The following is a 23,800-nucleotide window of genomic DNA, read 5'->3' as shown; positions in this document are numbered from 1 at the left end:
TTTGTGAGTCATAGAGGGAGCCAACTACACTTTAATATACTTTTTTTTTTATCTATTCCTATTGTATCTATTTAGATTTATACACTTTAAAGAATGATTAAAACATTTAATAATGAATTTTGCAGTAAGTATTTTTAATATACAGCAATATATACATATATATATAACAGATTTGCTCTTGTACATGAATGTTTACAACACACTAACATACGGGCACAGATGTGCTCATATTCATGCAATGATTATTACAATATGTGAATATTAACTTCTATCCTCAACAGCAATATCACAACATATGTGACAGTGGATTATGGCATAAAGTATTCATTTAGATTGAATTCTAAATGTTTTATAATTTTCCTAAGTTATTGATAATTTTATAATTTAAAGATAATCTTTATAATTCGAAAATATTAACTCATATTTTAATTTTTTAAATCGTATATTATTTGAAAATACAATAGATAGTGACAAATGGTAGATTATTGAAGCAAGTGTTTTCTAATATGACGTTCTTGTATTTTCAGACTGCTGACTATATGAAGCTTAAACTCCTTTTCACTAGTAGCATCTCTAATATAATAGTTAGAATTTAAAGTATTATATGATATCCTACATGATTTTGGCCTAATGTGTAACCAAAATAATCAGTTTCATAATCATGTGTTTTGAATTTCAATTGTCCCATTTGTTTACTCTTAAGGTGCAGACATAATGAAAATATTTACACACACGCACACACACACACACACACACACACACACACACACACACACACACACACACACACACACACATATGCATTAATTACCTGATTCTATATGTTATTCTGTGTTTACTAATGAAATGTTCTGATTAAGTTCTATTACTGATGATAAAACTCCAGAGAAATTTCATAATCTCTGGGGCAAATAATTGAAGTCATGTTAATATTGAGTTTACTGGTTATATATATTTACTGCTTATATACTGGTTCAAGATATGTGTCTTGTTCATGTTCACCTTTTGGTACTGGAGGTATGTTTGGTGTATAGTTACTGTATTCTGAAAGATAGAGAAAAACATAAATATATCATAGTTTTCTTATGATATTGTGTCTATGAATGAAGAGTAAATGACTTTTTTCTAAATAATTCTTACATGCATATTAGGTTTTACTTGCAATTTATATTTATCATAGATAAATGGGTCTGCAGTAAAGAAGGTTGCTTCCCAACCACATGGAGTTGGGCTCAGGCCCACTGCTTGGCACCTTGGACAAGTGTCTTCTAAAACAACCTTGGGATGACCAAAGGCATGTGAGTGGATTTGGTAGACAGAAACTCAAACAAGTCCCTTCTACATGCTTTTGTGTAGTGAGTAGGGATAGGTGTAAACAAGTGTCATCATCATTCAAGCACTTTTCTTTGCTTCCAGTCCTCCACGAAAACATATATGATCATGGGGAAATATGATCTTGCTTGGAAGCAGTTGAGAGTTGGTGATAACAAATTCCATCTGATCCATGTAAGCATGGAAAAGTGAATGCTAAAACAACACTGCTACAGTTGAAATGTCAATTTTGCCTGTGGTTTAACCTTAGTATAGAAATTCTTTTCAAATACCATATTCAGTTGCTTATCAGGCCACTTTTTAAAAATGTGTTCCAGAAAATCAGCCTGCATTTCATAAGCATGAGGTTTGGGTTTAGGTTACAAGCAAATGGCAGTTCAAGAATAAACCTGCCAAAATTGAAATGTGCCTTATATGTTCATGTGCTCTATAAGCTTTAAATACAGTATTATACACTCCTGAGTATTTGATATAAACCTCTTATATTACAAAAGAAAAAAATGTTTCATTTATAAATATGATGTAATTGTACCAGTAAGTTTAGGCAAAGTCAATATACACAATTGTTGATAATAGGTAATTTACCTGTCTGATGTTTAATATCAGCTTCATTCCATCCATGTTTACGATCTCTTTGAGATGGCAATGTATCACTTAGGTTGTTTGATGTCACAATACTGCTGTTGTCAATTTGATCACAAGATACATCTGAAACCTTTTTATTATAGAGCTATTATAAGAACAACATGGATTAGATGAATATTTGAGAGATTAGAGTGCATGATATTTCTATGAATTCTATTTTACATCTTTGAAGAAAACTAGTTGGAATATTTTCAGGGAAATTGGGAAATTTATTCTAATATTCTTTTTTGTAGTATTGATAGTCCAAACTTATGACAGTTGTAAGTTTATAGTAAAAGGCATTCCAGCCATGACCACACTGAGTTTCTGATTGTAGGGTAGGATGACATTAATAAAGTATACTTCTTTTTAAAGATAGTAGGAAAGATTTAAAGGAAATTTGAGTATTGTTTCAAGTAGACTGAGGAATCCATAGGGGCTTCGTTATTGATTCAGCATAGTTGGTTGTATAACTAGGTATGATCAACAAATCCAGAGCTGCTGATATATCATACCTATGTCTGTGGACCTTAACATACTATGGTATACAAAATAGGCAGCAATGTTGCAGTATATATGAACATTAAATTGATTTTGCTTAAAAATTCTGCAGGTCAGTTTCATAAAATCATGGCACATATGGTGCTCCCTAGAATGTTTATAGTATTTTTAATAAGTTGATATCAAAAATTAGTTCACGAAGTTTAAAAGTAATAACTTCTGAATGTTGGGAAATTGCTTTTTAGAAAATGCAATTATTTAATTAAAATATATTTTAGTTACAGGTATGTATTAGTGTTATTGTCTGTCCAATTATTAAAAATGAGAAATGCAGTGAAGGAAACATCACATCAAGAAGGGAATATAAAAATGCATAAGTTTAATAGGTTATTATGAGGTTATATGATAATATAAATGTATTAAAGCTTGATAGAGGAAACAGCTGAAAGCCATTGTGGTAGATCAGAAGTGAATATAATGAAAATAGTAACATTATAGAATCCTTATATAACAAAATCATTTCCAGAAAAGAAAAGAAAATGGCAGAAAATTGTGGGTTCCAAGGTATGCCAGGTTAAATGTTTACTCACTGGAATCATATCCATGCTAGAAATGACTATGAACAAGAAAATAACATTCACACTATATGTGGGCTTACAATACCTGAATACCATCTAAAATTTCTGGCTTTTAGATAAAAAGGGAAATATGAAACTAAGCTTAAAATGTGTATATTAGTCAAAAGTGTAGTGTTACCAATAGAGATTTCATTCAAGGATTTATAAACAGAATTTGACAAATATTCAAAATATATTTAACTGTTACTGTATGGTGATTTGGAATTAATAGGTATAATGTAAAAATAGTAACAATACATTTAGAAAATGAATTTACTGCTTACGTACCTGTGGAATGGGTGGAAGTCTCCTGGGTGTTGTTGAGAATTTCCATTCGCCACTTAACTGTTCCATCTCTGGATAGTATGAACTTTTAGGGTTTATTGACTGAAGATTTCTGCTAAATATCTCTTCTGCATTCCGAGTTATTGCAACAGGATTGTTAGTCTGATACAGGATTTGTCTCATTTCAGTCCTCGATAGAAATTTTGGATTATTTTTTTCTGCAGATGAATTATTGAAATGATTAATACATCTGAAAATACACAATGTTATGGACACTACAATAGCCACAGATAATATTACAGCTGCTGCTACAATGATAATTATCCAAGTCATATTCAGGTTGTTATCAGACTGTGAGTGGATAGCAGTCAACATTGGAGATGTATCATTACTAACAAACAGTGTTAGTATGATAGCAGTTGTTGCTGACTGAACTGGTGTACCACCATCTTTCACTATAAATTCCAGTTCATATGTTCCTGCATCATTTTGGTAAACTGTGCGAGAGAAAGATAAGACACCAGTGTGTGAGTTCACTGTAAACAGGTTTCTATCATTGGATCTCAGTATTCCATATGTGAGGAAAGCATTGTTTCCAGTGTCTTTGTCAGATGCTTTCAGAATTGTGATGTCCTTCTTACTGTGTGGATGGTAGTGGACATCTAGATTGTAAGGGTCATTATTAGGAAATATAAAATATGGAGCATTATCATTTTTATCTAAAATTTCTATAAGAATTTTGGCAGTGTTATTCAGAGAAGGTGTTCCATTGTCTTTGACTAAAACATGTAAATTATAGATGTCTTTTACTTCCCGATCTATTGGTTGTGATGTAGAAATAAATCCATATTTTGTCAGTTGGAAAGGAATATTATCATTTTTGTTATCATTGATGATAGAATATGTAAGTTGGCCTCCCTCTCCAAGATCAGGGTCTGTAGCATTGATGAAGCCAATAGGGAAGTCAACTTTCTGGTTTTCATAGGTGAGGAATTGGAATGTCTCTTTGGTAAAATGTGGTTCTACATCATTGACATCAGTTACTTTGACAGAGAACTGTTTCTTAGTCTTTAATGGAGGTGATCCCATGTCATGACATTCAATAGAAACAACATAATGATCTATAGTTTCTCTGTCAAGAGGTTCTTTAACCAATATTTTATATTCTTTAGAACCCATATTAGAAAGCTGGAACATTTTATGGTGGATATTACATTTAGTTTGTCCATTAGGTCCACTATCAGTGTCAATGACCATAACATATGCTATGAAGCTCCCAATTTTACTTGCTTCTGAAACAGCAGTAGAAGACTCTGTTAAAGGTGATACAAAATCTATATTTATTGTTGGAGCATTATTTTGATTGTTAATTACATTGATAATCAACATTGCCATGGAGCTTAATGAAGGATTTCCACCATCTCTAGCCTGAATGTACAAGTGATATTTACTTTCTTTATTTCTAAATAAATTATCATTGATGAAAATCTCTCCTGTTTTAGAATTTAATTTGAAATGTTTTCTGGCATATTTATTTGTATTTCTATGTAAATAGTAAGTAATGTTCCCATTTTGATCAGAATCTAAATCTGTTGCTGATAAAAGAATCACAGGTGAAGATATGTGATGTGCGTCACTGATGGTGGTATTATATAATTTTTGTGTAAACATTGGTTGGTTGTCGTTAACATCTGTAACAGTGATATATATGTTCAGTATGCCTTCTTTTGGTGGAGTACCTCCATCTTTAGCTACCAAATGTAACATGTAACTGTGCTTTTCTTCTCTGTCTAACATTCCTTCTAGAGTTATTTTAAGTAAGTTTATTCCATCAAATCCTTTAAATATGGATAGTGAAAATTTCTTGCTTTTATCCTTGAGTCTGTATGTGATGTTAGAATTGAGAAGACTAATGTCTTGATCAACAGCATTTGGTATCGATTTTGTTGATCCTTTTACATCCGTCTCATAAAACTCTATTTTAATTCGATCATCTGGAAACTCTGGATGGTGGTCATTGATATCTTCTATAATTATTTTTATCTTTAATATTTTTGTAAATGTTCCTGCTTTCCTCACTGCTACCTTAACAATTCTGGAACATTCCTTGTTATATGTACACAGAGACTCAGCATCCAGTATCTGAGTAGTGTATAGTTTTCCTGAGCTGGTGACATTGAATAATTGAGACCCACTTGATACCATCCTTTGTAATTGTGTAAATGTAATGAGTGCATGTTGCTGGTGTATAAGTGAATGTGATATGTTAGAATCAGCTGCGATATCTCCTATATATGTGTGTGGACTGTTTTCTTCATTGACATGGTATATAATATCTATGCACACAACTGGATACATTATCCCATACAGAATGTAAAGCTGCAGAGTGTTGATTACACTCATTATTGTAATTCATTATTACAATTCATAAATCCATACATCTAAAATGAAATATTAAAATATTAGCTTTTTGACACAAATACATTTTAAAGTATTACAGAATGTACATATCTTAAATAAAATCCTCCTTACTTTTCAGTCATAATTAAGATTTCTAAAAATGTCTTAAATTTTTTATTAACAGATGAATTTGTTAAACTGAGAATATAGTCAAGGTAATGACCTGATTGATTTTTTTTTATTAGTTTTCACAGTTGCATGTACCAGTTAGGTACAGGAAAAGAAAATTAGCAAGATGTTATAGTCGCTAGCTCACATCAATATACTTTATTCTGAAAATTTAAATTAAAACTATCTTAATTATAAAATATAATTTTCAGCTATTTTGTATAACACAGATTATGTAAATGAGAATGAAGTGTTGCTTAATTTAATAAAACATAAGACAATATAAAAAAAAAAAAAGATTTACTGAGATGCAAATGTGATTATCACACAAAATCACAAATTGAACTGATATGAAGTATTTTTATAACTAGATCATAAACTAAAGATATTTTACTAATAATGAGTTGTGCCTATGAAAGTTTGGAGAGTAGAATGATTTGAAAACTGAACCAACTCAGTATGACAAGCGAATCTGTTTCTTTTATATATCTTATATAGAACCATTCTTATTATTAAAAAATGGCGTTGTGTTTGATTGATGGAATCATTAGAGCATTATCCAGTTAGGTATTTGTCCTAGCTGTTTACATTCTGAGTTGAAATCCCACCAATGTCAACTTTGCATTCCTTCCTTCTGGGGGTCAATAAAATTTTACTTTACTAATGTAAAATGTAATAAAGACCTACTCATTATATAAATATTTGCAATTTGTGATACATACTTGCAAAACTAATTCTTATATAATTACCTTCTTTTTATGTTTCATACTTATATCTTACTTTTTTGAGTCAACTAATATAAATGCACATTTTTGTTAAAACTTTCTAAAACTTTAGAGTTACTTCCCCTGTTCCCTTCTACTATGATTTTTATGATGTATAAAAATGATTGAATACGTTCGGTTGAACACTACACACGGCATTGAAAATTTTCAATAGCTTTTAAGTAATGCAGCTCAGTATTTACATAATTATCTTCTGTTTGTTTTCTTAATTATACAATGAAATAGTGGCCTATTTAATGATATTCCTCTTTTAACTGTTATTGGAATTAATATGAAATTTTCCATTTGAAACATATCCCTAAAATTATACCAAATAGAAAGCGAAATTCACATCATTTAGATTATTTTTGTTGTTAATCAAGTGCAATTATTTATATTCAAGTAGAGAATTGTCCAATTACATATTTGTTTTGTTCTGTTCTGCAATATGATTTATTTTTAGTCAGAAAGAAAAGGTTGTGCCCATGTCCATTGCAGAGCCCATTGAAACTGGTGAAGTTGACATGGTTAATGTCTCTCAATTTAAGTCAATGGTTGCGTAAATTACACTGAGCTTCAGAGACATTTCCTCAATATTTTTTATCCGTCTTGCTCCTAATTACTGAAAACTCATTAGGTAACTTGCATTTTTTATTTTTAGGATTCACAGAGCACAGCTCTTAAACATAATGCAATTATTAATGTTGCTTTCAGACCACAAGGCCAGTAATTTCAGAGGAAATAAGTAAGTCGATGTAACCAACCACAGTGACCAATTGCTACTTATTTTGTCAATCCCGAAAGGATGAAAGGCAAAGGTCAAACTCAGCAGAGTTTGAACTCAGACTATAAGATGGATGAAATGCTGCAAAGCATTTTGCCTGGCGTGCTAATGGTTTTGCCAGCTCACCACCTTATGTTATTATTAATATTGGTTTCAAATTTTGGCACAGGGCCAGCAAGTTTAGAGGAGGGGTAAGCTGGCTACACTGACCTCAGTATTCAACCAATCCATTTTTAATTGACCCTGAAGGGAAGAAAAACAAAGTTGACCTTGGCAGAATTTGAATTTAGAATGTGAAGATGGATGAAATGCCACTAAGCATTTTGCATGGCATGCTAACAATTCTACCAGCTCACTGCCTTATTATAACCATTAACATTAAAATGACTTTGATGCATAATGTGTATTTTATGTCTGTAGCATTTGAGAGATGGGTTAAGCTGTTATTAAAAGAGTGTTTTGGTACAGCTCTGGTGGGATGATTCCTTTCTTTATAAATGTTTTTGAACATGCAGTTACAGGATTTATATGGGTTATAATAGATAATAGTTATAAAATATAATCACTCCTTACTTTTGTGGAGGAGGACTGACATTTTGAGTTATTTCGAGTCTACCATATTGCACTTTAAGAAAACGTACTTTAATGTTAAATGCATACACAATGTCCTAATACCATCAGAACACAGAATCTTGTACAAAATGTCTAAGAAACAATCAATAAAACCTCCAATGGTTCAATCAGAGCCATTACAAAGGACCTTAAGCTTTCAAAATCACCATCAGAAGAGATGTGCATCAGGACATCCTGTACAAGTTGCATGTGAGAAGTGAGAATTGTTCTATCCATGCGAAGTGTTTGCTGAATGAATTAAGACACCAAAAGGCTGGAATGATTTGGTTTTTCTCGAATGAGAAAAACTTCAATCTGGCCAAAAAGGTAAACCGAAGGATTGACACATAGTTATACGGAGATCTGAATGATGTTCCAACATAATAAGTTCTCAGCAACTGTGATGGTTTTGGGAGTCATCAGCAACAAGGAATATGTCATGCATCCACACATCTTTTCACAAGGCTTAAGAGACAATGTTGCTGTCTACACAGAGGTGTTGGAGAAAGTTGTGAGGCCTTGATTGGGCAGAGTATGCAATAGAAGACTGTATATCTTCCAACAGGACTCTGCACTGTCTCATAAGACTAGGACAACCCAAGCATGGATGTGTGCTAATCTCCATGGTCATGTTCTCCCAAACACATGGCTTTCTAGTTCACCAGACCTCAGTCTATTGGACTATTACATATAGGGCCAGTTGAGAGAGAGGTCAGTCAATATCCCCATAACACCATGCAATCTCTCAAGTCCATCATAACCAGCACTATATCCAAAACTGATAAAGATCATCTGATTTGGGTATGTCAATGCTTCTAACTCCATATTGAAACAACCATTGATGTTAACGGTAAATTCATGGAATAGATGTGATAAAAGGATTCTCAAGATTATTTGTACCAATTTGTTTGCTAATATAGCTTTTCTTTGATAATCTATGCTTCTTTTCTAAATTCACACAAATGACCTAAAAAATTAAGGATCCTGTATAAACATAAAATAACGATATGATGAAGATAATAATGATTGTCTTTTCCAGTTTACGGTTCTCATCAAAGTGATGTGGGGAAATAATGCTTATACTAAGGATCATAGCTAAAATGACAAAAAATATAATGAAGAAAATTGCAAGTAAACAGTGGCTTTCTTCATATTTCTAATAGGGTTTTGTTAAGAAATTGATGTTGCATTTCAAATTCCTAATAACGTTGGGTATTTAAAGAATATACTTTGAGTTATATACTGTTTTATATACCTGATTTTGAATATTGATTTAAATTACCATGCTAACATACAATAATATTTATTAGGCATGAAAAAAAGTGTTAAATTAAATATCGGTTATAAGTTAATTACAGTAAGAACTATCACTTGTAATCAAAATGAAACCGTTGACTCAATGAAAAGAAAAAATTCTATATAGTGAATGAGAGTATAATTATTACATGAATATATAATATTATTTATGTAATTTACATCCTAAAATTTGAAGCATTTTTTAACAAAATTTCACATTATTCTAAAGACATTTTGTAATTCAATATTTTTTTCTGTATTTCAATATGCATGGTGCAAAATGTTGATTGCAGATAAAAAATAGTTAAATGACTTCATTATTGTTACTATAATTGATACATATTAATGAGATAATTAAACATGTACTGAGAACCACTTAAAATGGTTACACTTCATACAACTAATATTGAAAATAAATGATCAAATAAATTTTACTTGACAAACCAGAATTTTTGTGTGATGGTAACTGTAAAAAGGCATCTTTGTTCTAGAAGTAGCTATACTACTATTCCAGTAGCTGCTCTTGATACTGGGGGAATCAATGTTTTTTTCTTTTCTCCTTCTTTGTATATTTATTCTGTAGGTGCACACTTTTAACTGTTATCAAGTACTTCTATCTCAAAATATTATCTAAGCAATTTATATGAAATTGTAATGTAAACAAACTTACCTATTTTGCTTAATCCTTTGTTCTTGTCCCTTAGAGAAGACATTCATCATGGCGTAGTGATCCAGTATAACTGCTGCTGTAATAATGCTACAATAGCAGTATCTTGGTTGTGTAGATTTGTGAGTCATAGTTGGGTAGCAGTTTCATGTTAGGGAATTCTATTTAACTTTGTGTATTGCATATATATTTAAAAATTATTTCACTATAAATGAAGATAGTTTTTGGTCTAAAGTGAAATATATTTTGGTCTATAATTGAATATAGCATATAATCATCAGATTGTGCCATATACATAATTCTAAATTCACTCACATATATCTGTCTAAACATGTATGTGTGTATGCATTTGTGTTTACACACACTCACACACACACACATTTTTGTGATATATAGTCCTTTTAATTTTTATCCTTAACAGCTATTTTCCAATAGTTCTTACAGTAATTATTGAATTACTAAAATTGTTCATTTAAAATAAAAGGAAAACTGAAAAATTGCTGTAACTTTATCTGTTATTTTTATTTATTCATAATTTATTTAAAAAATAAATTTAAAATATCAACTAAAATTATAATGCTCAAAATAAAATGGGACAAATATAATGATCAATCTGAAATATAATGATCAATCTGAAATCAGAATTTTCATAGGTAATTGATAAGCTTCATCATTTAACTTCAATGTTCATGATCTAGATGGTTTGACAGGACTGCACTGGGGTCCACTATCTACTTTGGCATGATTTCTATGGCTAGATGCCTGTTCCAACACCAACCACTTTACAACATTTACAGGGTGCTTTCTTCATGCCACCAGCACCAAATAGTTCACCATTTATCTTGCAAAACTATGATCCCCCAGAGAGGTAGCTTTATGCTAGGAGAGGAGGGAGTTAAAGTATGAAAGAAGTAGAGCAGAACATATTTCTTGTAGTAATTATCTATACAAGAACTCCCATTGTATAAAAATGGCCTTAAAAAGGATCAATGAAATATTTGTGAACATTTAGAATTCTAATGATTTTATTCACTTTACAGCTAAGGCATATTCTCCATGTAAATAACTGCAAATAAATAATTTTAATACATAAACTTTGATGAATTTGTTTGTATCATTTATCTTAATACTATTATTAGTAATGTTTGATGTTACATCTCAATGTAAATTAATAATGTCTATGATAAAGAATCAACATTTTGCTATTTTTGAGTTTGCTATTTCTTATATACTGGTTCTAGATATGTATCTTGTTCATGATCACTCTTTGGTGTTGGAGGTATGTTTGGTCTGTAGTTACTGTATTCTGAAATGTACAGAAAAGTATTTCAAATATAGTTTTGAAAGGAAAATGTTTACACACACACACACACACACACACATATATAAAAAATGGGGAAGGCTGGTTTCCCATCCATAAAGGGTTTAGCTTTATGGTATATCATCAGATCCCAAAAAAGAAACGCCTTCATTACCATAAAAGGTCATAAATCAAAGTTTGCCTCAAACCCCAAATGCTGCCTGATCAATCTGGCCAAATCCAAGATTGGTCTGGCGAGCATGCACATAGTGTGAAATATCAATAACGACATAAGGAGGGCCACCAACCTTTCTTTGTGGTGCAACACCAATGAAGTGACTGCATGGTTTAACACCAACAAGGGAAGAGGCAGAGCAAGGTTCACCCAGTTTGATATTGTCGACTTTTATCCATCTGTATCAAAAAGGCTACTGGCCAAGAAGCTTTCTTTTGCTAGGGGCTTCACTAACATTAGTGACAGAGATATAGAAGCCATTATGCATGCCAGAAAGAGAGTGCTGTTCAACAAAAGATCGGCATGGGGGGCTCCTTTGATGTAGCTGTGGGGGTCTTCAACAGTACTGACGTATGTGACCTCATCAGATTGTATATCCTTGACACCTTTAGGAAAAAGTTCCCCTCTGTCCTCTTTGGATTCTACAGAGATGATGCCCCAGCCATCTCTAGGGGAGCAAATGGACATACACTAGACAGGTTGAGAAGAGATCTAATCAGCACGCTTGCCTCCATGGGATTGAAAATCACCATAGAGACCAACCTCACAACTGCGAACTTCTTAGACGTCACACTCATCTTGAGCTCCAGTACATACAGGTCCTACTGCAAACCAAATGAGAAATTAATGTACATCAACACTTCCACCCACCCATTATGTTCAAAAACCTTGGGAAGGGTGTTAGTAAGAGGATCACAAATGAAGAGATTTTCGATGCAGCAACCCCATACTATAATGAGGCTCTAGCTGCCAGTGGATTTAAGGATCACATCTCCTACATGCTGGAACCCAGCAGCCACAGAAAGAAGCACCCCTTCTTCTCTCTTAACACAAAAGCCCATAAATAGAATATCCCTTAAATTATTAGATAAGCATTTCACTAGCTCCCATAGATATGGGTCCATTTTTAACAGGCACAACATTAGAGTCTCATTTAGCTGTGCTCCCAATATTAAGAGCATCCTATTTAGTGCACCTAGGCCATGAGGAAGAGGCAGGATGTTCATGCCAGGACTACAACAGATGCCTGGTGGGAGGCCACTGTGAAACCAAAGGGGCTTGTCTATGAAGCTGAAGTACTAGCAAACCCTGTCAATACCACCAGTAGAAGTAGTAGCAGTTGGAGATATGAGAACAGAACCAGCAATGCTGCCACCATCGCCACAGTTAACAACATTACCAGCAATAGGAAAACAGCACAAGCAACAGCATTGGTAGTTCCCCTGACGTCACCGACAACAAAAACAACAGCAACATCGCCATCAGCAGCAGCTAACGTCAACAGTAGTAGACCTGACAACTCCTATAGCAGCAGCAACAGGTCCAGTGACACTGCCAGCAATCATGGCAATGATAACAACAATGGCAACAGCAGCAGCAGTGATAGTGGCCCTAGGAGAAACACCAGTGGAACCACAGCTAATGACACTGCTAGCAGCAATGGCAACTCTCCCACTAATGACGAGGACCATAATATACAACAGCACCTCATCTTAACTGGCAATGGCAATACCATTACTGATGCCACTACCACCACCTCCAGCAACACCAAGAACCCATGCCTCTACATCAATGCCCCTACATCAACTGGATAAAGTGTTGCAAGTTATGCATAGCTGGACAGGCAAGAATCCTAAAGAACTCACTCGAACCAGGGCACAGCTTTAACTCCAGAACAGAGATTTTGGGGCCATGTTTACATTTCAGGAGGTTCCTGCTAGCCTTTCGGAGCCCACAAGATGATGGCACAGCTGGAAGTTGATAGCTGATAGCAAAGGGAGATGATCCCCAATTGTTACCTCTGAGTAGTGAGGCATTTCCTCCTCCATATTTTAAAGAGGTTTTGGGCCAACAGATTTTGGGATCTGACAATACACCATAAAGCTAAATCCTTTATAGACAGGAAACCTAAGGAAATCCCATAAACTGGCCTTCCCTATTTTTAATATATACTGCTCTACATCTTAGAGTGTGCTTCTTTTGAATTTATGTCTTTTACAGATGATATATATATATATATATATATATATATATATATATATATATATAAAAGAAACTAATTCATCAACCATATGTTCATATTAAATAACCATTTACTTCAACTTTAACATTTAATATATTTAACACTCAACTATTATACTATGAACCCTCTTGATTAAAATTTTTCTCACTAGTGAACTATTCATATTACATTAAAAAGTTGTTTATATATGATACAACTGTGCCAATGCCTTTATAAGAATTCAACTTTGTAAAAGTGATAATATTTGGCAAATTACCTGATATTATTGAAGTTTGTTGTGAAATATCCCCTTCACTCCATCCACGGTTGCGATCCTTTTGAGATGGTAATGTGTCACTTAGATTGTTTGATGTCACAATACTATTATTGTCGCCTTGCTCAGATGACCCATCAGAAACCTGCTTATTATAGATCTAACATGAAAGTAACAAAAATTTACATTTACAATTTATTTGCTTAGATGTGTACATTTAAATTACCAATTTTGCACAGTTTTTCATAAAACATATCTAAATCAACCTAAATAGATATATCAATAGATCTAATTATGCAATATCCTCTTTATAATTAATTAAATTTGAGATGGTTAAGAAGGGACATTAAAGAACAGTACATCTGTTGGATCATATCATTTCTTAATAATAATTTAAATATTCAATTGAATGTAGAGTTGTGAAAATTATTTCACAAGGTAGAATATTATACTATTAAGTACACATGTGGCTATTGTCATTTAGCCAAAGGTCAAATCTTATTGAGTAGACCTATGACCCATTCAAGCTGTAAGCATACTGTCTTTTTAAAGGTTATCTTGGACAACATCAACCAGCGTGTCATTTGATTATTTTAGATAGTAGTTTTGGACATAAGAGATTTAAGAGATATTTCTTTGTTATTTCCAGCAGATTGAGATATCCTAAGTGGTGATTTGCTGAAGTATTTAGAATTTATCTTGAATCACAGAAAACTGGTTTGGACTTCAATTATTGATTACAAGGCTCAGATTTTATGGAAGAGAAAAATATGGATCCAAATATTTGATTGGTACTTGATTTTATCACTCTAAAAGAATGAAAGGCGAAGTTGCCTCCTGCTGGGATTGAACTCAGAACATACTTTGCTTGTCATATATTGTTAGGTTTTTCTCATATCTAATGATTTTGTCAACTCACCAGCAATTATTAGGATTATTTCCTTTTAAAATTCTAATTTTAAATTGAGTATATTGTTTTCAATGTGGATTTTAACACTAATATGTCCTGAAAGATTTTCAAAACATTAATGTAATTAGGTTAGAACTCTAGGTTCCTCAAGATTTGGAACTAGAAGATCTCAAAGAAAACAGATGATATAAGATCATAAAAGCAAACTAAAATCTAAAAGGATAGACAAATAAAGAATTTAAACATCATATATTACAGACAGAAAAATTTGTGTGAACTATACCTGAGGAGTAGGTGGTAGCCTCCTAGGTGTTGTTGAGAATTTCCATTCATTGGTCAACTGTTCTGATTCAGGATAGTAAGGACTTTTAGGCTTTATTGATTGAAGATTTCTAGCAAATATGTCGTCTGCATTTCTAGTTATTGCAACAGGATTATTAGTCTGATACAGGATTTGTCTCATCTCAGTCCTTGAGAGAAATTTTGGATTATCTGCTGGTGCAGGCAAGTTATTGAAGTGATTGATACATTTAAAAACACACAGTGTTATTGACACCACAATAGCCACAGATAGTATTACAGCTGCTGCTACAATGATAATTATCCAAGTCATATTTAGGTTGTTATCAGACTGTGAGTGGACAGCAGTCAACATTGGAGATGTATCATTACTAACAAACAGTGTTAGTATGATAGCAGTTGTTGCTGATTGAACTGGAGTACCACCATCTTTCACTATAAACTGCAGCTCATATGTTCCTGCATCATTTTGGTAAACTGTGCGAGAGAAAGATAACACACCAGTGTGTGAGTTCACTGTAAACAGGTTTTTATCATTGGATCTCAGTATTCCATATGTGAGGAAAGCATTGTTTCCAGTGTCTTTGTCAGATGCTTTCAGAATTGTGATGTCCTTCTTACTGTGTGGATGGTAGTGGACATCTAGATTGTAAGGGTCATTTTTAGGAAAGATGAAATAGGGAGCATTATCGTTTTTATCTAGAATCTCAATAACAATATTGGCAGTGTTATTCAGTGATGGTGTCCCATTATCTTTGACTAAAACCTGTAAATTATAGATGTCTTTTACTTCCCGATCTATTGGTTGTGATGTAGAAATAAATCCATATTTTGTCAGTTGGAATGGAATGTTATCATTTTTGTTATCATTGATGATAGAATATGTAAGTTGGCCTCCATCTCCAAGATCAGGGTCTGTAGCATTGATGAAGCCAATAGGGAAGTCAACTTTCTGGTTTTCATAGGTGAGGAATTGGAATGTCTCTTTGGTAAAATGTGGTTCTACATCATTGACATCAGTTACTTTGACAGAGAACTGTTTCTTAGTCTTTAATGGAGGTGATCCCATGTCATGACATACAATAGAAACAACAAAATGGTCTATAGTTTCTCTGTCAAGAGGTTCTTTCACCAATATTTTATATTCTTTAGAACCCATATTAGAAAGTTGGAACATTTTATGATGAATATTACATTTAGTTTGTCCATTAGGTCCACTGTCAGTGTCAGTGACCATAACATAAGCTATAAAACTACCCAGTTGACTTGCTTCTGAAATAGCTGTAGAAGACTCTGTTAAAGGTGATACAAAATCTATGTTTATATTTGGGGCATTATTTTGATTGTTAATTACATTGATAATCAACATTGCTGTAGAACTTAAAGGAGGTCTTCCTCTATCCCTGGCTTGAATATATAGTTTATAAATTTGTTCCCTATCTTTATAAAAGTTCTCATTTAGGAAAATTTCTCCATTTGACATTAATTTAAAGTTTCTTTCAGCATAAGAACTTGCCTTTTGATAAAAGTTATACGTAATATCTCCATTTTTATCTGAATCTAAGTCTGTAGCGGATAAGATAAAAACAGGAGTAGATATGTGATGTGTATCACTAATAGAGATATTGTATATTTGCTGAGGAAACTGTGGTTGATTATCATTAACATCTATAACAGATATTTCTATATTCAATAAACCCTCTTTTGGTGGAGAGCCACCATCTTTAGCCACCAATTGTAACATATAAGTGTCTTTTGATTCTCTATCTAACATTCCTTCTAGGGTGATTTTAAGTAAGTTTATTCCATTAAATCCTTTAAATATGGATAGTGAGAATTTCTTACTTTTATCTTTGAGTTTATATGTAATCTTAGAATTAAGAAGGCCAATGTCTTTATCAACAGCATTTGGTATTGATTTTGTTGATCCTTTTACATCTGTTTCATCAAATTGTATTTTTATTTCATTTTCTGGAAACTGTGGTTGGTGATCATTAATATCTTCTATAATTATTTTTATCTTTAATATTTTTGTAAATGTTTCTGCTTTCCTCACTGCTACTTTGACAATTTTAAAACATTCTTTCTTGTAAATACACAGGGACTCAGCATCTAGTGTTTGAGTAGTGTATAGTTTTCCTGAGTTGGTGACATTAAATAAGTGAGAACCACTCGACACTTTCCTTTGCAATTGTGTAAACGTAACAACAGTATGTTGTTGAAGTGTAAGAGAGTATGATAAGTTAGAATCAATTGCAATGTCTCCTATATAGGTGTGAGGACTCTCTTCTTCATTGATATGGTAAACAATATTTGCAGAAATAACAACTGGCAGCCCTGTGTATGCAATGAACAATAGTAGTGTGTACATAGTCATTGTTGTGATCATCATTGATCCCCAAATTTATCAGCACCTAAAAACAAAGATAAGATGAATGCAGTTGTTTATTTATTTATTTATCTCAAATGCAAATCATGTCCAGAATTATGTATTACCAGAGATTATTGCAAGAATATTTAACTGAAAAGTAATCCTACTATAGCTATTCTTATGTGTCAGTATTAATGCTGTTGGCTTTGAAAAAACTGCACATTTGTATTTATTTATGCCGCATTGCTAACATTAACAGTTAGCGTCATCTTCCTGACTTAAACATTCAATCGCTACTCTTCAGATCTTCTTTTAATTGTAGTTAGGCCAAGTGAGTTAAAACGATAGTAATACTTATATTACTACATTATATTGATAACAAAGATAAAATTTAACCAGCAATGAAATTTTAACTCTGGTTGTGGAAAGATGGAACTAGATACCAAACAAGATTTGGTTCAGCACATTTGTATGACATCAACTTTTAGTGTTTGACCTGTATAAAGATTATATGAAGAGTTACTTCCCTGGAAATCCAATATAGAGGAGGAAAATATTGTTATGACAAATTAATACATTTTATTATGAGAATTTTTTTTTCTGTTTCGGCTTATGCTATTTACAAATATTTAAGGATAAGGTTCAATTAACTTTTCTGCAAATTTGGTTTCAGGAGAAATACAAACTTTTGTTTCTAAATTTTTATAATGCAGCTTGGATGATAGCAATGAACAAAGCTTTTTATAATTTTACTTTAGTGTAAAATGTATATTGTATTTATGTATATATTGTATAAGTAAGTACAAGTGGATATGTATATGTATGCAGATAAACAATGAACAAAATTGCTTATAATCTCACATGTAAGGAATTTATAATAATTATAATACAGAAATATATGTGATAAATAGTGTAGTTAAAATTAAAAATAAATTTCATTGTATGTTTAGATGCAGTAGATTTAGTTCTTTATGGAATTTATAAATGCCAGATTGCCATTTTCCTTCTGCTCATGTTAGTCAAGAGATAGCAGAATTTCGTTACAACATGGCTGTAAAATTTCAGAAGTATAATTTCTCAACTACATATTTTTAAGTGGTAACTATTTTTTAAAGTTAATTTTGATAGGAGACATTTTACATAAAAATAAATTACGATACAACATTTTCCAGTATTTATATATTTATATTTTAAGAGATTAATGCAAAATTATGTATAATAGTTTGTGATTGTCTTATTATAAATTTCTGTATTTCAATTACATGTGTCATAAATATATCTGTTAAATTTTATGGGAAATTTAGTAATATGAATTTTTTTCTCTGGTATGTGGAAAATTTTATTATTTCTTTAACAAATCACTTTCATCTTCAATTGCAAAATAATTTCAAAATTATCAGCACAAACCATGGTTGTGTTAGTTTTTCACACACAAGAGTGACAAAGTTATTATTTCAAGTAAGCAGCCAATAAATTGAAACAGTTGTATACATTATATTTTAACTAAACAAAAATAACCATATGTATAAAATATATTCTGCCTATCTATAGGAGATTATATGATTAATTATCTCATCTTATAAATTTGTAATTTGTTTGGTTTTGACTGCTATGGAAAAATGTCATCCTTCTACATATAATTGTATTGCAACTATTGTAGTAGCCACTCTCACGAATGGTGGAAGTGAATACTAGATTTCACTATCTGTTATGTTTTGCCTAGAATATCAAGTGTCATCCAAAATGGAATTAAACGGCAAATGTCAAGATAGGGAGACTTACCTTCATTGTTTAATCCATTGTTTCCATAATATGAGATCAGAGATGTGCATCCCAGCATAGCATTCTGGTGTTACAACTGCTATTGTAGTATGACTAGCGCTGCATATCGATGAATTGCAGTTGTGAGTCAGATGATAGGAAGTAGAATCTTTATTTGGGAATTTGTGTTATAACTTTGTAATTGTATGTATATGTGTATTTGTACATCTGCACTGTATGTGTTGGGGTGTGGAAGAGTTTTCTTTATTTTTCAGTGCCTTTTGGTTGTTTATGGAACTTAATATATCTATTCATTATACTTAATTATCTTAATAATCTGTTTCTCTCTGTATATGTGTACAACACACACACACACACACACACACACACACACACACACACACACACACACACACACACACACACAGTGTTTAGAATAACAAATCTGTCACCAAATTCTTTTAAACATTTAATGTTATGAAACAAAATAATTACATGATAATAAACATATATAAATTTAATTTATCAATTAAATTTTTTGAATTTATGACTCAAATTGTATTTTTTAATTGTAATTTTATATAAAATTTTCCAAAATTATATAAATTTTCCAAAATTATATAATGATTTTAAAATCATATTATAATTCTTTTTGTTCTGAGGAAATTTATGAAAATGTTTTTTGTATATCAAGATTAGTTGTATTTCAGAATGCCTTTGTTCATGTAATGTATGTGAACATGTTCACATACATTACATGTATGTGAACTTCTTACATGATAATATATCTATTGTTGATAGTAATGTCTATTTTACCATTAAAGTGTATAAAATAAAATGATGTGGTTGTTTATCATCCAGTAAATTCTCTAATATACATCTATAAATTTGCTACTAAAATTTTACTTTATTAATGCATTTTGTATGACTTTTATTTCAAATCCTTTTATTACAATTTTTCACGACATGAAAAGCTGAACAAGCATTTTGTCAAATATAGATGTGTAAAGAGGCCTCAGACGGTCCAAGTGGAAGGAACCTGTAAGAGGAAAAGACCAAAGAAATAATGGAAAACAGTGGGAGGAAGCAGATCTTAGGGAGTTGACTGCCATGAAGGAAATGACAAAGGACAAATGTGATGATGTTAATTTGGCTCCTATTAATTGAATTTGAGAGAGAGAGAGAGAGAGAGAGAGAGGAGAGGAGAGAAGAGAGAGAGAGAGAGAGAGAGAGAGAGAGAGAGAGAGAGGAGAGGAGAGGAGAGAAGAGAGAGAGAGAGAGAGAGAGAGAGAGAGAGAGGAGAGGAGAGAAGAGAGAGAGAGAGAGAGAGAGAGAGATATTTTATTTTACAAAATATAAATTGTATTGTTAAATATTTATCAGTGTAACAACTATATAGATATTTGTTGTTTTTGATTATAACAAAAAGCTTCAGTAAAACTATCAATAGTTTTATGATTTTCATTACAATTAAAAGGATTTTTCTTTATAGAAATCTTTAAAAAAAAAACCCAAAACAAAAAAACCTCAATACATTTAAAGTAGTGTTTAATATGTCATCATTAAATTATATTAAATTATTTTCCTAAGTGGTTCTGTAATTAAAGGAAAGTAAACATGATGTATGTTAAACTGGTGCTAGATAGGTTTCTTGTTCATATTCACTCTTTGCTGTTGGAGGTATGTTTGGTGATAGTTACTATACTCTGAAAATATATATATAAACACAATTTCAACTAGCTTTGAAATATATTGTTGATTTCTGAACTGAAAATATTTCATATTTTGTTATGATTTTTTTTCCTGTGGAAATGATAGTTCATGCACTAATATATTTAAAAAAATTAAGTAACAATTTTTTTTCTATGGAAATGATAGTTTATGAACTAATATATTTAAAAGAAAATTAAGTAATAATTTTTTTCCTTTACATTTATTTTAGGTAATTAAAAACTTCTGATAATAATTTGAAGTTTCTGATTTATTTTGTAATTACCTGATACTCCAGATGTCTGTTGAGTAATATCTCCTTCGCTCCATCCTCGATTTCATTTATGAGAAGTTAGAGTTGTATTTAAGTTGTTTGATGTACCATTATAACATTTTTGTTCACCTGAACTCTCTGTTACATCTTTATTGTAATTCTTTCAGAAAAAGATAAATGGGAAACTTACTTTGCACATGTTATCTCCATTGTTACATACAATTAAAAAATCTAATTTCTGATAAAAAGGGGGAAAAATAATCTTGCTTTAATTCCTTATAACTGATAGTTATAAGGAAATAAAAGTTAAAAGTTAGAATTATAGTTAAAATTATAAGTTATAATTGAGATTGAACTAACATTTATAAATTATCACTTTTTAAAAGAAAATATCAAAAGGCTGTTAATGGCAGCAGTGTAGCTATTTTACTTGCTTTATAATCAAAGTAGCATGAACTAAATGATACAATTAGGTATATTTCCAGAAAATATTGGGTCAATTATATTACATCTAACCTCAGTTACTAAAGTTACATGAAATAATAGAAAGGAAAATTATCATTATTATTATTATCATTATTAAGGTGGTGAGCTGGCAGAATCATTAGCATGCCAGGTGAAATGCTTAATGGTATTTTGTCTGCTGCTAGGTTCAGTGTTCAAATTCCACCGAGGTCAACTTTGCTTTTCATCCTTTCGGAGTCGATAAATTAAGTACCAGTGAAATACTGGGATTGATGTAATCGACTAGTTCCCTCCCACCAAATTTGAGGCCTTGTGCCTCCAGTAGAAAGCATTATTATTATTATTGTTCAGTAGTTTTATTTTTATAACGTGCTTTCACTTCACTACTGAGCACAGCTCTGTGTGCCTTGGGTATGTGCTGTGGTTTGCTGTGATGCTCTTATGGTTACTGTATTGAAAGTGTTTTGCGTAGGATGCGTGAAGTGCCCAGTAGTGCAATTTTCTGTATGCTATATATATTTGTAAGTCCTGATGTTTTTGTTATGTATTTGTCTGAATATTTTTTTATTATACCTAAGGCACCTACTATGATAGGAATTGTTTCTGTTTTCAGATTCCACATTCAAGTTACCTCTATTTCCAGGTCTTTGTATTTTGAAAGTTTTTCCATTTCTTTTAGGGAAACGTTGTCATCTGCTGGTATTGATACATCAATTAGAAAGCATTATTATTATCATTATTATTATTATTATGGTGAGCTGGCAGAATCATTAGCATACTGGGCAAAATGTTTAGCAGCATTTCATCCATCTTTATGTTCTGAGTTCAAATACCACTGAGGTTGTCGTTGCCTTTCATCTTTTTAAGATCAATAAAATAAGTACCAGTTGAGCATTGGGGTCAATATAATCGACTTAATCCTTCCCCTGAAATTGCTGGCCTTGTGCCAAGCAGAATCCTTTGAACATTAAACAAAATACCTTCCAACCCTTTACATATTCAGTTCAAATTCTTCTAAGGTCAACTACCTTTCATTATTGTGGAATCCATAGATAAACTACTAGTCAAGCTTTAAAATAGTTAACTAAGATCACTTCCTAAATTTTGTGTGTATGTTATAAACAATTAAGGTGGCAGCGTAGCTGAATCATTAATGTGCAGTAAAAAGTGCCCTGCAATATTTGATCTGGCTCTTAAAGTTCTGAGTTCAAATTACAAGATCAACTCTGCGTTTTTCTTTCCAAAATTGATAAAATTGCTGGACTTGCTAATCTGAATTATGTAGTGGACAGGCAGAAACACTAGAGCACTGTAAAAAAAAGTGCCTTACAATACTTATTCCAGCATTTTACTTTCTGAGTTCAAATTCTGTCATGGTCAACTTTGCTAGTCATCCCACTGGGATCAATAAAGTACCACTCAAGTACTGGGGTGATGCAAATTTTGTTTGAAAATGAAGCTCTTTTATTTCAATTTCTATCATTACTTTCATGTAACAAAGCCTCTATGAGTGTGTACATGGGCATGTGTGTGTGTGTGTACTTCTCCTACTATCATAATGTAAAGAACTATTTTTATATGTGGTTAAATAAAAAATACATGCACAAAAAAGCATAAAACGAACTGAAAGTATCCACCAAAAATGTAATTTTTTTACCCTAATAAGACAGAGAAATATTGAAAATAACTTTCTAATCTCCATTTGTAATTTCTTGTGATAGACACAGAAAGAGAACAACCATTTATCTTTGGGAAAAAAATCTACAAAATGTAATCCCGACAGGAGTGCACACAAGGAAAAAAATAATAACAATGATAATGATTGCAAATTTTGGTGCAAGGCCAGTAATTTGGAGGGGAGCAATGCTGCTAAGCACTTTGTCCAGTGTGCTGACAATTCTGCTGGCACATCACCTTGACAACAACAACAACAACAATCCTTTCTACTATTGGTACAGGGTCTGGAATTCTGTGGGAGGAGATTAGTTGATTACATTAATCTAAGGGCTCAAGTGGTACTTATTTCATTAACACTGAAAGGATGAAAGGCTAAGTTGACCTGAACAGAATTTAAACTCAGTTAAGGTCAACTTTGGGCACATGGGTCAATGTAATCAACTCACTTCTGTCCTAAATAATAATAGTAAT

General features: G+C 32.0%; 1 protein-coding gene across 2 annotated transcripts; it reads right to left on the bottom strand.

Annotated features, from left to right (window-relative positions):
- Positions 1-113: 113 nt before the first annotated feature.
- On the bottom strand, positions 114-19,595 carry LOC106867376 (protocadherin beta-15). 2 transcript variants are annotated; one of them, XM_089362171.1, is made up of 5 exons: positions 19,225-19,595; positions 15,055-17,485; positions 13,865-14,021; positions 10,054-11,356; positions 5,411-5,800 (listed from the first exon to the last, which is right to left on the bottom strand). In XM_089362171.1, exons 2-4 carry the CDS (start codon positions 17,461-17,463, stop codon positions 11,268-11,270), a joined length of 2,655 nt encoding a protein of 884 aa, XP_089218297.1. In that variant the 5' UTR covers positions 17,464-17,485; positions 19,225-19,595; the 3' UTR covers positions 5,411-5,800; positions 10,054-11,267. The 2 variants fall into 2 exon arrangements, with proteins under 2 accessions (XP_089218298.1, XP_089218297.1); XM_089362172.1 differs by lacking the exons at positions 13,865-14,021; positions 15,055-17,485; positions 19,225-19,595 and adding exons at positions 114-1,044; positions 1,918-2,047 and having other exon boundaries at positions 3,363-5,800; positions 10,054-10,944.
- Positions 19,596-23,800: the final 4,205 nt, after the last annotated feature.

The sequence above is a fragment of the Octopus bimaculoides genome, chromosome 14, assembly GCF_046866305.1.
Source record: "Octopus bimaculoides isolate indiv1 chromosome 14, ASM4686630v1, whole genome shotgun sequence".
Taxonomy (NCBI): domain Eukaryota; kingdom Metazoa; phylum Mollusca; class Cephalopoda; order Octopoda; family Octopodidae; genus Octopus; species Octopus bimaculoides.
Note: the sequence above shows the minus strand (reverse complement) of the source record. Positions and strands in the feature narration are given on the sequence as shown.

Coding starts and splice junctions, on each gene's coding strand:
- LOC106867376 (XM_089362171.1), bottom strand. CDS start 17,463: ATGATGATCACAACAATGACTATGTACACACTACTATTGTTCATTGCA. Junction 14,022..15,054: donor GGCTACCACCTACTCCTCAG/GTATAGTTCACA, acceptor CTTTCATGTTAG/ATCTATAATAAGCAGGTTTC. Junction 11,357..13,864: donor ACAAACTTCAATAATATCAG/GTAATTTGCCAA, acceptor TGTACATTTCAG/AATACAGTAACTACAGACCA.